Raw genomic sequence first — 13290 nt, 5'->3', positions numbered from 1 at the left:
CCCTTTGATAGCGCAGAAGGACTGAGCTCCTGGAGTCTCTCACTCACGGGCAGCGCTTCCGACCTCTCCTTGCGCTTCCCAGCCCTTTCCCAGAGCAGGGATTGTGGATGCTGCTCTCCTGCTCAAGGAACAGGGATGCTGCTGGGAGTCGGTGCCTCCTCTGAGGAAGGTGAGGGATGCTGAGGACGGCTGAAGCTCTTGGCTGTTTGTCCTGCAGCCTTTGGATAATGCTGGTCCCCAAAGCTCCTGACAAGCCAGCAAAGACTTTTACATTTCAAACAAAGCCTTGATCTTTTTTTGGAACTTGCCTTGGTTTCAGACAAGAGTTTTTAATTCAAGCCCAGCGCCGTATTTTGGGTTTGACTTTGATGCGCCCTCTTCAAGCAGGAGGCAAAATAACAGCGTTCACATCCGCAAATAGCCCCGGGGCGGGTTCCTGCTGCCCGCGGCCGGCGGCTTCGCGGGGCCGGCCCCTCCTTGGCCGGGGCTCCGGCCGCAGCTCGGAGATGTGCAGCTGCCGGTGGGGACTGGAGACCCCCGTGCCGGCGTCAGCGATTGAGAGAGGAGCTCAAAAACCCCTTTTAGAGGAGTCTTGGAGAGGCAGGAGCCGTGTGATGTGGCTCACGGCGGTCTGTAGGGATGTGCTGTCACGATTCCTGCTGTAATTGTAAGTGGTGCTGCCCCAAATTGTAGGCCAAGTTGGGATTCCCGGTAATGTTGCTGGAGGAGGGGGCCAAAACTCATGGGAGATGGAGAAATGCTCTGTGTGGGGCCGGGGTGACCCAGCAGCACGGGGGGGACACAGCCTCCTACCCGGGCGTCACCTGGAATGTCCTCAGGGACACGGGGTGGGTGGCAATGTGGGGCCACCGGAGCCCGCTGCCCTCTCTGATCCCTGGCATGTGCCAGCGCTGTACAGAGCAGCTCCGGGCTCTTCCACACGTGTCTGGAGACAGGTGTGGTGTTACCTGCTGGAACTTGCTCCTGCTTGGAGGGATTTGGGCAGAGGAGAGCCGGCACAGAGCTGGCAGCACTGGGAGGGGGGGATGTGCTCTGGTGGGAACATCGATGTGAGATCCAGACTCAATCAGTCTGGGTGACCGTGGAGAACCAGGTACCTGTGCAAGTGGGTAATAAACTACTCACAGCTCTGCAAGATTAATGGTAATAACCATAAATCAGTGCTGGCACCAGGGTCAGACCCGGATTTATGGCCCTGGAGACAGGAATTCCTGTTCTTCATGGAACAAAGCCCTGATCCTGCATGGGCCTGGGAGCGTGCTGAGTGTTATTGTGGCTGCAGCTCGTGTAGAGGTGCCTGGGGAATGGATCTGAACCCCCGACGGGGGCTGAGCTCACCCCGGCAGGGCAGCCTCTCCCTCTGCTTGTTCCAGCCGGCAGCGGGAAACACCTCCCTGAGGGGTGAGCCAGGATTGCTGCTTCCCACAGCACATTGATCCCATCATCTCGGTTGAGAATGCCAGCCACGGAGCTGATTAATGCCGGGGTGGGCAAGTGCTGGGTTATTGTTCAGTCTCTCTTCAAGAGGTCGATGGGAAATTTGGCAGTAGCTCTCCAAATATGCAACGTGCACACAGGCATTGTCCCTGCAAGGACTGTGCAGGATTTACACGTGAGTGTTACATTGTAGTGGAAATGCACACCGGTGCCCGGGCACTGTCACACGCAGCTCTATCAATGCCTGTGGGAGAGTGTTCCCTCCGTCCCTGCCCTGGTGTGACCTGGCAGTGCCGGGGCTGGCTCCAGGCTAATCTGCTCATGCTTTCATTTCACCCTGATCCTTGCAGGTCCCTTGGCTCAGAGGTGCCGTGTGTGCTCAGGAGGCTGATCCAGAATTCCGGATGGGTATTTCCTCCTGTGCAGATGGTGCAGGTCCTTGGGTGTTAATGCTCGGTAGCAGCCGTGACTGAGCTGCTTTCCCCTACCTAATGCAAGGCACTGTGCTATGTGCTAGCAGAAAGCACAGACATCTTTTAAGGATGTGTGATCCTGTTGGGAGCTCTGGGCTTGAGGAATTGCAGGATCAGGCCTAATGTGGTGGTGTGTTGTCAGGGAGGTGCCGCTGGGTCATCTCTGGGGTTAAACGTTTTGTTGGGTTTTTTTCTGAGAAGCCTAAAATGTTTGCTTTGGTAATCCTGTGTCATTGAGTTCTGCCTTAGAGCTACCTGGGGGATGTGCTGTGTCCTCTTCGCTGGGGTCGAGCGCTGATGCTCTGAGCGCTGTTGGGGGGACTGGAGCACCGAGGGTTTAGGGTGGGAGCTGCAGACAGCAGCCGCTGCTTCTACAGCGGGGGCACCGGGGGCGGGGGGGACCCGCCCGCTCCGCACGAACCGGGGGCGGCCGGTGGGGACGCGCCCGCTCCCTCCGCGGCCGCTGGGTAGCGCTCGGGGCCGCGCCGTCTCCCCGCCTCCCCTGTTCGGGCTGCCCCCGGCTCCGCCGAGCCCCGCCGCCGCCGCTCACTCCGCCGCCGCACCGCGCAGGAGGAGCAGCAGCGGCCGGAGCGCCGAGAGGGGTCGGCGCGGCGCCGCCAGTCCGCCCGCGGCGCACCGCCGGCGGCTCCGAGCGGGACCCCGCGCCGCCGCCCGCCGCTGCCGCACTTTCCCCCATTCCTGCCGGGGACGAACCCTCCCCCTGTCGCCCGGAGCCGCCGAGGAGGGGATGTCCCTAGGCAAAAGCTGAGCGCTGGGGAGGGGCCGCCCCCCGCCCCCAAACTTTTCGCTCGGCCCCGGAGCGACGGGGAGCCGGCCCCCATGGAGCCCGGGCGGGCAGGAGGGGCCGGGGGCGCGGCGCCCTGCGCTTCCCGTCCCCTTCCCTGACGCGGGGCGCAGCGCTCGGGGAGGGGCTCGGCTGCCGGCTCCGCTCCGGATTTGGTGGTCCCTGCTCCGCACGTCCCTGGGGAAGCTGCCGATGGTGGGGAGCTGCCTGCGGACCGCCCCCAGCCCCACGAGGAGCCCTTCACCCCGGCGCCTTCGCCTCCCCCTGAGCAGCGCTGCTGCGGGGGTCCCTGCGCCAGAGCCGCCCGGATTATAAAGTCGGGGAAGTTCTCCCCCCGCAACCCCCCCAGCTTGTCTCGGCGGAGCCATGGCCCGGCTCCGGAGCTGGGGGCTGCTCTGCTTCGCCGTGCTCGCCCTGCCCGGCCCCCCGGGAGCCGGCGCCCAAGGTAAGGAGATGAGAGGGGCGGCGGGAGATGGACTACGGAGAGATGGAGGGTCCCCGCGCTGCACCCCTCGACCGAGCCTTCTGCTACCCCGGGCTGGGAGATCGGTGTGCCAGCCGGGGGCTGGGAAGGAGGCGGCTCCGGAGCTCCTGCCGGGGGAAGAGCAGCATCCGTGATATTCGCAAAGCCTCCCCGGAGCCAGGACTCGGGGCCCGCCGGTGCCGGGTGCAGCGCGGTGTCCGGGGGGGTTCAGGGGGACGAGCAGCATGGCTCTGCTCTGCCTCCTCTTCCCCATAACTGCCCTCAGGCAGGAGATGGGGGGAACGTGTTGCACTGAGCATGAAGTAGAGTCTGTGCTGGACCACACTGGGAGGGTGAGCAACCGCGGGGGTAGCGTCGCCCATTCTCCCCCACCCCCTCCCCGGGGACCCCATTGTACCCCAAAATCCGGGGTGCAAGTTTGGGGGATTCCCAGGGAGCAGCTCCTACCCTGATGTTGGTCCATCGACTTCCAGCTGCTGGTACGAGCTAGCAGGGGGCTGGGGGAGTCTGCACCCCCGAGCCCCTGTGGGTGCCTGGGGCTCCCACTGCACCTCAACAACCCTTGGGGGCTGAAGGGCTGCTGGGCAGGGTGAGCCCTTCTCTGCTCCTCGCCCTTGGGGCTCGGGCACAGCACATGCTGGTTTTAGCTGCTCCACTACCCCACAGGGATATAAAAATAGTTTGTGGCCCTTTGGGGTGCAGCTGGGGTTCAGAGGGGCCGGGGGGACCCTGTGGTCCCCTTCCTGGCTGTGAGGGTACCTGCGGGCCTGGAGAGGAGGCTCCCGGCTGGCAGGGCTGCAGCGTGGCTGCCTCTGTCCCTGCGCTTGGACTGAGCAGATCCAGACTGGAAACGGGGGGGGCACAGCTGAGCGCAGCGCCGGGGGTCCTCACCCACGACATTTCTTGCCCTTGTTTGTGGCAGCAAGTGGAGCCAGAAGTCCCTGTGCGCTCCCGTGCTCCCGCTCCCCCTGAGCCTCCCCCAGCACTGCTATAATTTCTCAGTAATTAAGTTCAGAACATAACATCTAAAGCGGCAGTATATTATCCGGGCAGGCCCTGTGTGGGGAGCTCTGAAGGTCTCTTTGATTGATTCACTCCCTTGCCGAGTTTCTCTTCTCCTGGCTGGCGTCTCCGGCTGGCGGGTCCCCTGTGATCCGTTTGTTCCCTGCCTGCGGGACGGGCTCCCGGGGTGACCCAAACTCCTTCCATTCATGCGTGGGGCTCCGGGGTCTCGCTGTGGGGTGGAAGATGTGGGGCTGCCTGTGCCCCAGCCCTCTGGAGCGGTGGGGAAGGGGCTTTGCTCTGCTCTCCTGGCGCAGGAGCCGAGCTTTGCGGCTCTGGCTCTCTGCGGCGCGTGTCACGTCCTCGCGGGCGCTGTGACATTGCTCGGTGCCCGGCCCCGGCGTGGCAGCGGCCACGAGCGAGCTGGATCTGCTGGAGGGATCATTCCCAAAGCCTGGCACGTGCCCGCCTCCCCTGCCGCGGGTGGCACTGGGGACGCGCCAGCAGGGTCACCTCCCGGCTGCGGTGCCCGTGGGGTGCCGGCGCTCTCCGCTGCATCCCGCTGGGATGGACAGGGAGTGGGGTGATGGGGCTGGGAACAGCCCGGCACAGGGCTCCAGGCTCCGGTTTGTCCCCACTGCGGTGGGGCAGGCAGGGCTGGCAGCGAGGGGCAGCAGCGCTTTGTGCCGGGGCTATTGATTCTGGCAGCCAAAGAGAACGGGATCAATCGGGAAGGGAAGGAGGAGGCGACGGCGCGAGACCTCCCCGGCCGGGGCGCAGGGGCTGCCCGGGCACGGGGTGAGGCACCTCCATACCTGTGGTTGGTAGAAAAAAGGCCCTTCGCTGACCGTGAGAGAGGGGATGGAAGTTTAATTACAGCCCGTCTGTGCTGTGTGATTATTAATTACCCGTGGCAAAAAATAACTTATTGATTAGGGGCCTCGTGCTAATTACCCGGAGCCCAATGCGGAGCCGGGGGAAGGCTCAGCCGGCAGCGCTGCCCGGGTGGGAGCTGTCGCAGTGCGACCTGTGCCGGGCCCGGGGGCTGTGCCAGGGCTGGGGGCACGGGCAGCCCACCCTGCCAGCAAAGGCTCCTCTGGCTGAACAAGGCAATAAAGGGCTCCCCAAGAGCTGGGGGGAGCCTGGGGGTCCCTAGCCCCCTCCTGCTCACTGTTTGTAGATTTTCTGACACCCAGAGATGTGGTTTCCCCACATCCGGTGCTGGGGGCACAGCCCGGGACCCCCCGTGCTGGCACAGCACCTCTAATGGGATTGAGAAGGCTGCGGCCAGTCCCAGGAGGGATTTGGGAGGCTTAAGGTTCCAGACGGGATTTGGGGCAGGGGCCTGCCATGGGCAGCTTCCACCAAAGAGGCTTATTAGAGGTGGCAGCAGGGGAGTTCCAGCATCTTCTCTCCCCGTGTGTGGGGCCTGGGCACGTCTGCACACACGGTTCCCTGTGGGGCTGGGCGGGAGGGGGACAAGGACAAGTCCCTGCCCTTCCTGGGAACGTGATGCTGGTGCCGGGCTCACGCCGGGACTTCGGTGACAAGAGCTGCTGGTTCCTCTGTGCTGATGGCATCAGGGCAGGAGGGGATGGCTGAGCCCAGGGTTTCCTTCCCTGGCTCGCTCGTCCCTGCCAGCGCTGTCACATTTGCTGGTGGCCTCGTGCAAGGCTCCGGCTCGGGAAGGAGAGTGGCTTTTAGGGGAGAGGAAGGGAAGATTAAAATTTGATGCTGCTTGGGAAGCCATTAGTGCTTGGGCACAGCGATGATGAAATTTTGATGACCTGATAACGATAAGGGAGGGGAATACAGTCCTGTCCCAGGCAGGCGGTGTCACTGTGCCCTGTCACTGCGCTGGTCCCCAAAGGTTTGGGGTGCCAGCTGAGGAGAACAGGCAGGATGAGAGCTGCCAGTGGGATGGTAATGGGAGCTCGTACTCACCTCCAGCTGGCAGCGCCGGTGGGAAGGGAGAGCTGGCGGCGGCTGAACAGCTCCTGCCCCGATGCCATCCGGGGACCAGGGTGAGTGACAACGTCGAGTGCTGCTCGTCCCTTAGTGACGGGGACTGGGCTGCGGTGGCATTTCCGCTCAGCAGGAGCACACGCAGGAGCTGGAGGAGAGCGGGAAGGAGGGAGCAGGCGGATGCTCGGCTGCTTGAGAACCTGGGAAAACGCTGATAATTAAACCGGGAGGAGGGAGGCTGGCGGGTGCTGTGACGAGGGGTGACCCTGCCCCCGCCACTCCGTGAGCCGTGTCCTTGTCCCCAGCCCGTGCCTGTGTCTGGTTCCTGCCTGGGGATGAGCTCCAGCCACACACGCGTTACTGTAGGCCCTACACAAACTGGTTTGGGGCTGTGTTGGTGTTTGCAGCAGCGGCACAGGCAGTGCCTGGGGAGAAATGGCCCCGTGGGGCAGCGCCGTGTGGGAGCAGAACCCGCTGGGTGCTGGGAGGGTGGGTGAGCGGAGGGTGCCCTCCTCTCTGAGCCCTCGTTACTGCCCCGAGCTCATTAGCGAGTGGCTGGCGTGTGGCTGGGTGAGAAACGGCCGGGGAGAAATATGCTGCTGTCAGAGGTGATGTGATTGTGCTAACGAAGGGCGAGCTGAGCCCCCGCCGTGCCCGCGGTTGTGCCAGGGCTGGTGGCTCTGGTGCTCCACTGGTGCCCCATGGCACTGCGCCTTGGGCTTCCAAAGCACCCGAGGGGATCCAGGAGCTCTGGGGGGATCCAGCAGCCCTGTGGAGCTGGGATGGCCCAGGGTGGGGGGCACTGGGGTGTCCTGGGAGCTTCTCTGCCAGTGTAGCGGAGCGTGGCATGGAGCTGCTGGATAGGACATGGGGTCAGGATCACTCAGATGTGGTGGTGATGCCAGGGACCACCCTCATCCCCACGGCTGCTGCTCTGTTTTGGGGTTCCCCCATCCAGGGAGGTGGATCCAGCCTCAGGACCTGTTTCTGTCACTCCACCCCGCTGGCAAGCAGGAATGTGCTGGCAGCAGCTCCCTGCTCTGCTGGCCGCGCTTGGCATCCCTCACATCCTGGGCATGCTGGCGACGCCACTGGCATGGGCACTGCCCTCAGCACCCTCCATGGGTTTGGAGACTGGCTCTTGGGGTGCATGTCCCACTCCCAGCTTTGGGGATACATCCTGCACCCCCCTCCCAGTGCTGCCTCACCTTCCGGTGCCTCTCCCCAGCCTGACTCCCAGCACCTGCCAGTGCCCGGGGCAGGCAGTGGCCCCCTTGGCGGCCCCCTCCCCACCCTCCCCTCGCCCCCAGCCCCGGGGGTGCAGGAATGCCTGCCTGGAAAGCCATGCCGGGCTCGGGTTGCCTGGGAACTGGGAAACCTGATCCCTGGGAACGGGGGCCGAGGGCAGGGGACATTCCCGGGCTGCAGCTGGTCCCCGGCCCCCTTTGTCTCTCTGCTCTGATGGGGCCCCCAGGAATGGAGACTTGGGGCGTGGGGGCTCTCGGCCTGGAGCAGGGCCATCCCTGGGGACGCTGTGACTGGATGTTCTGGGCTGTCACCTTCCCGTGTGGATCGGCGTCACCACCATGGGCTGGGGAAGGGGACCAAGGCCAGGTTGGACGGGGCTTGGAGGAACCTGGTCTATGCAAGGTGTCCCTGCCCATGGCAGGGGTGGGACAAGATGAGCTCTAAGCCTCTTCCAACCCGAACCATTCCATGACTCCCTGAAGGCCCTGGGATCAGCTGCTGCTGCGTGCCAGCAGCTGGGCATCCCGGCTGGCCCTGGGATGGCATGGTGGCGATTCCAGGAATGCTGGGGTCCCCTGTGCTGAAGCCACTCTCCCTCCCTGCCAGCCATCATTGTCTCCACCACCCACCCTGACACGTGGCAGCTCCTGAGCATGCCAGGAGCTTCCCTCCAGCCTGGGCAGTGAGGGGAAACCGAGGCACAGGGCAGGGGTGGTGGTGGGGACGGTGGCAAGGGGACTGTGGGGCTGGCTGGTGTCCTGATGCCTGATGGCGCTGGGTACAGTGGGAAGGGGACCCAGGAATGCGTGAGCTGCTCCCATGCCTCCCTCCCTGTCTGTGCCGAGGCCCCGGGTGCAGGGAAGCCTTGATGAGTTTGACCATTAGCAGGAGAAGCCGCTGAACTAATTTTAGCCCTGGTAGCTAATTGCTTTCTGCACTGCTGGGTGAGCCCACAACCTGCGAGTCCTCAGCTGTAACCTTGAGCCCTCCTGGCTCCGTGCACGGCAGCACCGGGGTCCTGCCAGGGCAGAGAGTGGGATGGGGATTTGTCTGTGGGATCGCTGGGCCCTGGAGGGACTTTGGGGTGTACAAAGCTGGGAGGGGTTGGGGTGCCTGGCAGGGTCCTGCTACCCCTGGCTTGGATCGGCGTCCCTTGTGCCTTGCATGGAATGGGCACAGGTGGTGTGGGAGGACTCTGGCCATCCCCTGGGCCAGCAGAGGTGGCCATGGGATGTGGACCCCCCAGTGGTGGGTCTCCTTCATCAGCTTGGTGAAAGGAAGTGCTGGATTTGGACCCCCTTAACCGGGAATTGCTGGATCCAGGGGGCATTTCCCCAGGGCAAGAGGGAGGCTGGGGACACACGCGCTCCCTGTTCCTGCCTGCGGGGATGGAGTTCTTCCTGGGATCCCCAGCTCCTGGCAGTCCATGAAAGGCTGGTTGGGGATGGAGCGGGATGCGGACACGCTGCCGGCCCCCGGCCCAGCGTGAGGCCGGGATGGATGGGTGGATGGATGGGTGGATGGGTGGATGGATGGATGGATGGATGGGTGGATGGATGGCCGGCCGGAGGGGGCTGGGACCGGCGGACACAATAGCTCCGGTTTCAGCACCCCGCCTCCTGCATGCCTGAAAAACAGCTGATGGCCGTGAAGGGGGATGAAATGGGATTAGCTGCTGCTTCCAAAGGGAGCGCGTCCTGTGGAGCCGGACAGTGCGCCCGCTGCGCCCCCGCGTCCCACCACAGCCCTGCCCAGAGGGGCTCGGCGCTGCCTCCTGCCCTGGCTGTCCCCAGGGGGACCTGCCGACCCTCCGGTGCTCCAGCACTGGGTGCCGCACGGGCTCCCGGGGGTGCTGGAGACTCCGGGCTGGCCTGGGGGCTTCTCGGTGCTGCTTCCAGCGCCGAGCAGCTCCCAGGGGACCTGTTGGGGTGGCAAGGGCTCGGAGCTGTCCCACCCCAGCGAGCTCTGGGTGCCCAGCCTGGAACCCCGCAGTGAAAGGGAGAAGGGAACCTCGTGGCACAAGGGGCTTGGCAGGGTGGGCACCTCTGCCCTGGCCCCCCTGGTCGGTGCCGGGGCACGAGGGGGACCCGCGGGGTGTCCCGGGGCGGGAGCCACGCGCGGCCGCAGCTGCGGCGCTGCCGGGGCGTGCGGTGCCGTGCTCGGTGGAGTGAACTGATGTTTATTTTGATAACGAGTTCCCAGTGCATTCGCAAACTAATAAAATCAACTCATTAGGGTGGGATGTTTCATTCCGAGCTCTGCCGCCGTCGGAAGAGCCCTCCCCGCCGGCTGAGCACCGGGAAGCGCTCGGCACCCGGCTCCGGCGCGGAGGGAGGTGATGGGTGCCTTCATCGCCTCCTTGTCTCCGTTCTCCTCGCTGGCAGGGTGGGCAGAGGGGCTGTGCAGGGCGGTGGAAGCAAAGACGCGTGCGGCGAGCGGGGCATGGAGCTGCCGGAGCCCTTCCCCCGGGGCGCCGGGGGAGTCTCGCTCGCTTGGCTTCTCCCCATAAGCTTCACGTCAGGCTGGAATCGCTGGCGCGGCGTTGGCTGGAAAAGCCCCTCTGGCTGCGAGAGCCACAAGTGTGTGAATAAATGCGATGACCAGAGTTTGCTGCGCTGCCCTGGAAATTCAGGGCTGGCTGGGGGGGGGATGCCAGGCTGCCAGTTCTTCCCCCACCCGAGATCAGGGTTGTCTGGGAAGGAAAAGCTTTGGAAAAAAAGCTTTTCCAAGCAAAACTCATGTTCGCTGTCATGCTACAGCTATTTCTGTTTCAAGTGAGCAATGCAATGACTAATTAATACTTAGGAAAAAGGATGTCTGGGCAACACCCCAGTAAATGGGCGAGTGCCCGGTGCCCGCTGGCTCGGGGCCGTGCCGTGGGGAGGGGGACTGTGGCCGCCAGCGCCTTCATCCCGCCTGGCACGGGCAGGGTGGGAGCTGGCAGAGCATTTTCCATCCCGCGGGGCTGGTGACTCGATTGCGTCAGTGCCCTGGGAAGGGCTGAGTGGGGTTTTTATTGTGGTTTGTCTCTCCTGTTTTTCTTTCCCCGCCGGTTTTTCGGTTGGGAACGCCGCCTCGTTCGGATTCTCTGGGAAGCGGCTGTTGTGTGTTTGTCTGTCCGTCTGCTGAGCATCCTGCGGGGCCGGGGGTGGCGGGACACGGGTGCCCCTGGCAGGAGGGACATCTCAGGTGCTGCTGTGGCTCCCGCAGGGCAGGTCTGTGGTGGCTTTGCTTTCCCACCCCCTTACGGCCGCTGTGACCCCAGGAGCTGCCACAACGCAGGGCTGTGGTGTCCTTCCAGGAATTCCTCGAGGATACACTCAGCGTGTTCCGTGGGGCCAAACCCAGCCCTGAGCTGTGCTGGCTGCCCCGGGCTTGTGCGTCACTCGGTGGGGTGGGTGGCAGGGGATGACCCCCTGGGGACGGGGTCCGGGCTCTTGGGACCCCCACCTCGCTTGGCAGCTGGGTGCGGAGCCTGCTCCTGCCAAATCCTCGTGGGGAAGCGCCGGGCTCGGCTGGGAAGGGCTGGGAAGGGCTGAAGTGCAGGAAGGGGGATGCACTTTGACCCCCTCTCGTGCCCGGGGAGCGTCCGGCTGGTGGCCGGTGGGGGGGCGGTGTGGAGGTGATGTCCGTCGATCCTTCCCTTCCCCAGTGTTTTGGAGCCTCTCCCGGGAAAATCAGCCGCAGGATCCGGCCCCTCTAATAGCGTTGAGTCACTCTCCGGGTGTCCGTGACTCACAGCAGTGACCCAGATACGGCGGAGCTGCGTAATCGCGGGCTTCGGAGGATTTCTGCCGTCGGAAGGAGTTTGCTGGGGAATGAGTTTTTGTCCAGAGCCTGGAGCTTGTTAAACGTCCCCAGCTGGGGACGGGGCTGTGCCTTTTGTGGGGACAGGCTCAGCAGGACAATGTCTGTCTGTGCCACCCGCAGCAGGGCAGCCCTGGGGATGTCCCTGGGCTGGGGGGACTCCTGTCCCCTGTCCCCTTTGCTGCAGGTCCCTTCCAGCTCCTGGCAGCGTTTGAGTTTGGAGCTGCGTGCCCTGAGGCCGGGGCTGGGATCAGACTCCGGGGTCCGTGTGCTCGGAGCCGGGTGTGGGGGTCCGTGGGGGCTGCCCGGTGCCTCGGAGCACAAAGCTCTGCTTGTCGGCCCCCCGGGCTCGGGGCTGGGCACGCACAACGGGGCCGTGTGTGTGTGACTGTTTGGGGTTTCCCGGGAGGGAAATGTTGGTTTTTCCAGCGGCAGGGATGGGCAGGCACAGAGCCCCGCTCTGTTCCCAGCCACGGTGCTGAATAAATCCCTGTTTCCCGGCCAGGGCTGATGCTTCTCCGTTGGCTCTGGGAGCATTTCAAGCCTTACCTTACCCACGTTGTCACCGGGGTGCACCTCGCTGGGTCCCCAGTGCCACCGGGCTGGCTACTGAGGGCTGTCCCGGGCTGTGCTCCGGGGGAGTCCTGAGAGGATAACGCTGGCACAGCCCTGGCTCTGCTGTGGTGGGCAGAGGAGGGTCTGTCACCAGGTTTGAGACCCCTGATGGCCGGGGACATGGGCTGGGAGCTGCTGAGGCGTTGGGGAAGGGATTGCCGGGGTGAGAGTGCAGGGGAAGGTGGCATCAGCTCCAGCACCGCTGCTGGGAGAAGGGAGATTCTGAGCCTTTTCCAACACCCCTCGTCCTGGGGGAGCCGAGCTCCCCCCTCCCCACATGCCCCATCCCTGGAGGGGTTCACCCGGGCGTGGTGAGGCTGCCCACAGCCCGCTGAGCCCGCCAAGAGCCCCGGCTGTGGAAGAGGAGCTTGTTATGGAGCCATCCTGCTTTTAATTAACAAATTAAAATCCTAGTTAACAATCCAGCCCCAGGGCTGTTGGAGGCTGGGAGAAGCTGGAGCGTTTGTTATGAAAACAGCAGTTAATTAACAAATAAATAAATAAGTATGGGCCTGGAGACAGATGTGGGAGGAGGAAGGGGAGATGGCAGCGTGGTCGGCGTGTCCCACCGGCCTGGCCTGGCGGGATGCAGTGAGGGAGGAGGACATTCATCCATCCATCCATCCATCCATCCATCCATCCATCCATCCATCCATCCGTTTGTCCTGGGGGATGCCATGGCCCTGCTGGGCATTTCCAGCTCCACTCAGAGCCACTGGGTGCAGGGGGCTCGTGCTGGCAGTGCCAGGGCAGATCTGGCCACGTTCTCTGCCGGGGCCACCTTGGCTGGGCTTGGAGCTCCTGGTCTCTGCCTGGGCTTTTCCTGAGCGCCGCTGGCTCCGGGAATCACCCCCCTGTGGCCTCTCCCCCACCTGGGCCTGGGAAGCACCGCGGCAGATCTCCAGCAGAGATGGATGAGGTGTGACACGGGCAAAAGTGCTGTGCAGCCTGCAGGTGACACCAGTGCCGTGCTGGGGACCGCAGGAGGAGGGGGACAGCGCTTGGGGGGCATCGCTGGGGGCCTGCTCCTATATCCCTGTGCAGGGACTGCCATGGTCCCCATCAGTATCACCTTTGCCCCGGGATGGGGCTGTGGGGGGGATCTGGGGAGTGCTGGGCACTTCCAGGAAGGGGGTGCTGCGGCCGTGCCCCCCCTGGCCATGCCCTACAGTGGTCAGCTTGGATTAGCCACAGGGATGTCACTGAGCGCCCCGAGCGGTGCCTGCTGCCAGCGGGGATTATCGCCACGGCTGGCTGGTGGGTGCTGACGGGGCCCTGCAGGGGTTTGGGGTCACTGTGCTGCTCCCCGAGGCGCTGTGGGGTCACCTGGAGTTCTCAGTGCCAGTGCCGCGGGCAGGGGTGGCCGTGGGATGTGACCCAGTGCCACGGGCAGGGGTGGCTGTGGGATGTGACCCAGTGCCGCGGGCAGGGGT

General features: G+C 64.2%; 1 protein-coding gene across 1 annotated transcript in view; it reads left to right on the top strand.

Annotated features, from left to right (window-relative positions):
* The first annotated feature begins 2562 nt into the window (after window positions 1-2562).
* The window catches only part of SDK2 (sidekick cell adhesion molecule 2), a 43977-nt gene continuing 33249 nt past the window's right edge, over window positions 2563-13290 (top strand). The window contains exon 1 of the mRNA XM_042025531.1: window positions 2563-3181. Coding sequence (XP_041881465.1) covers window positions 3103-3181 — 79 coding nt within the window. The 5' untranslated portion in view covers window positions 2563-3102. The remainder of the gene's footprint in view (window positions 3182-13290) is intronic.

The sequence above is a fragment of the Corvus kubaryi genome, unplaced genomic scaffold (genome assembly GCF_017639235.1).
Source record: "Corvus kubaryi isolate FWS band 111438036 unplaced genomic scaffold, C.kubaryi_AGA036_p1.0 37272, whole genome shotgun sequence".
NCBI lineage: Eukaryota > Metazoa > Chordata > Aves > Passeriformes > Corvidae > Corvus > Corvus kubaryi.
Note: the sequence above shows the minus strand (reverse complement) of the source record. Positions and strands in the feature narration are given on the sequence as shown.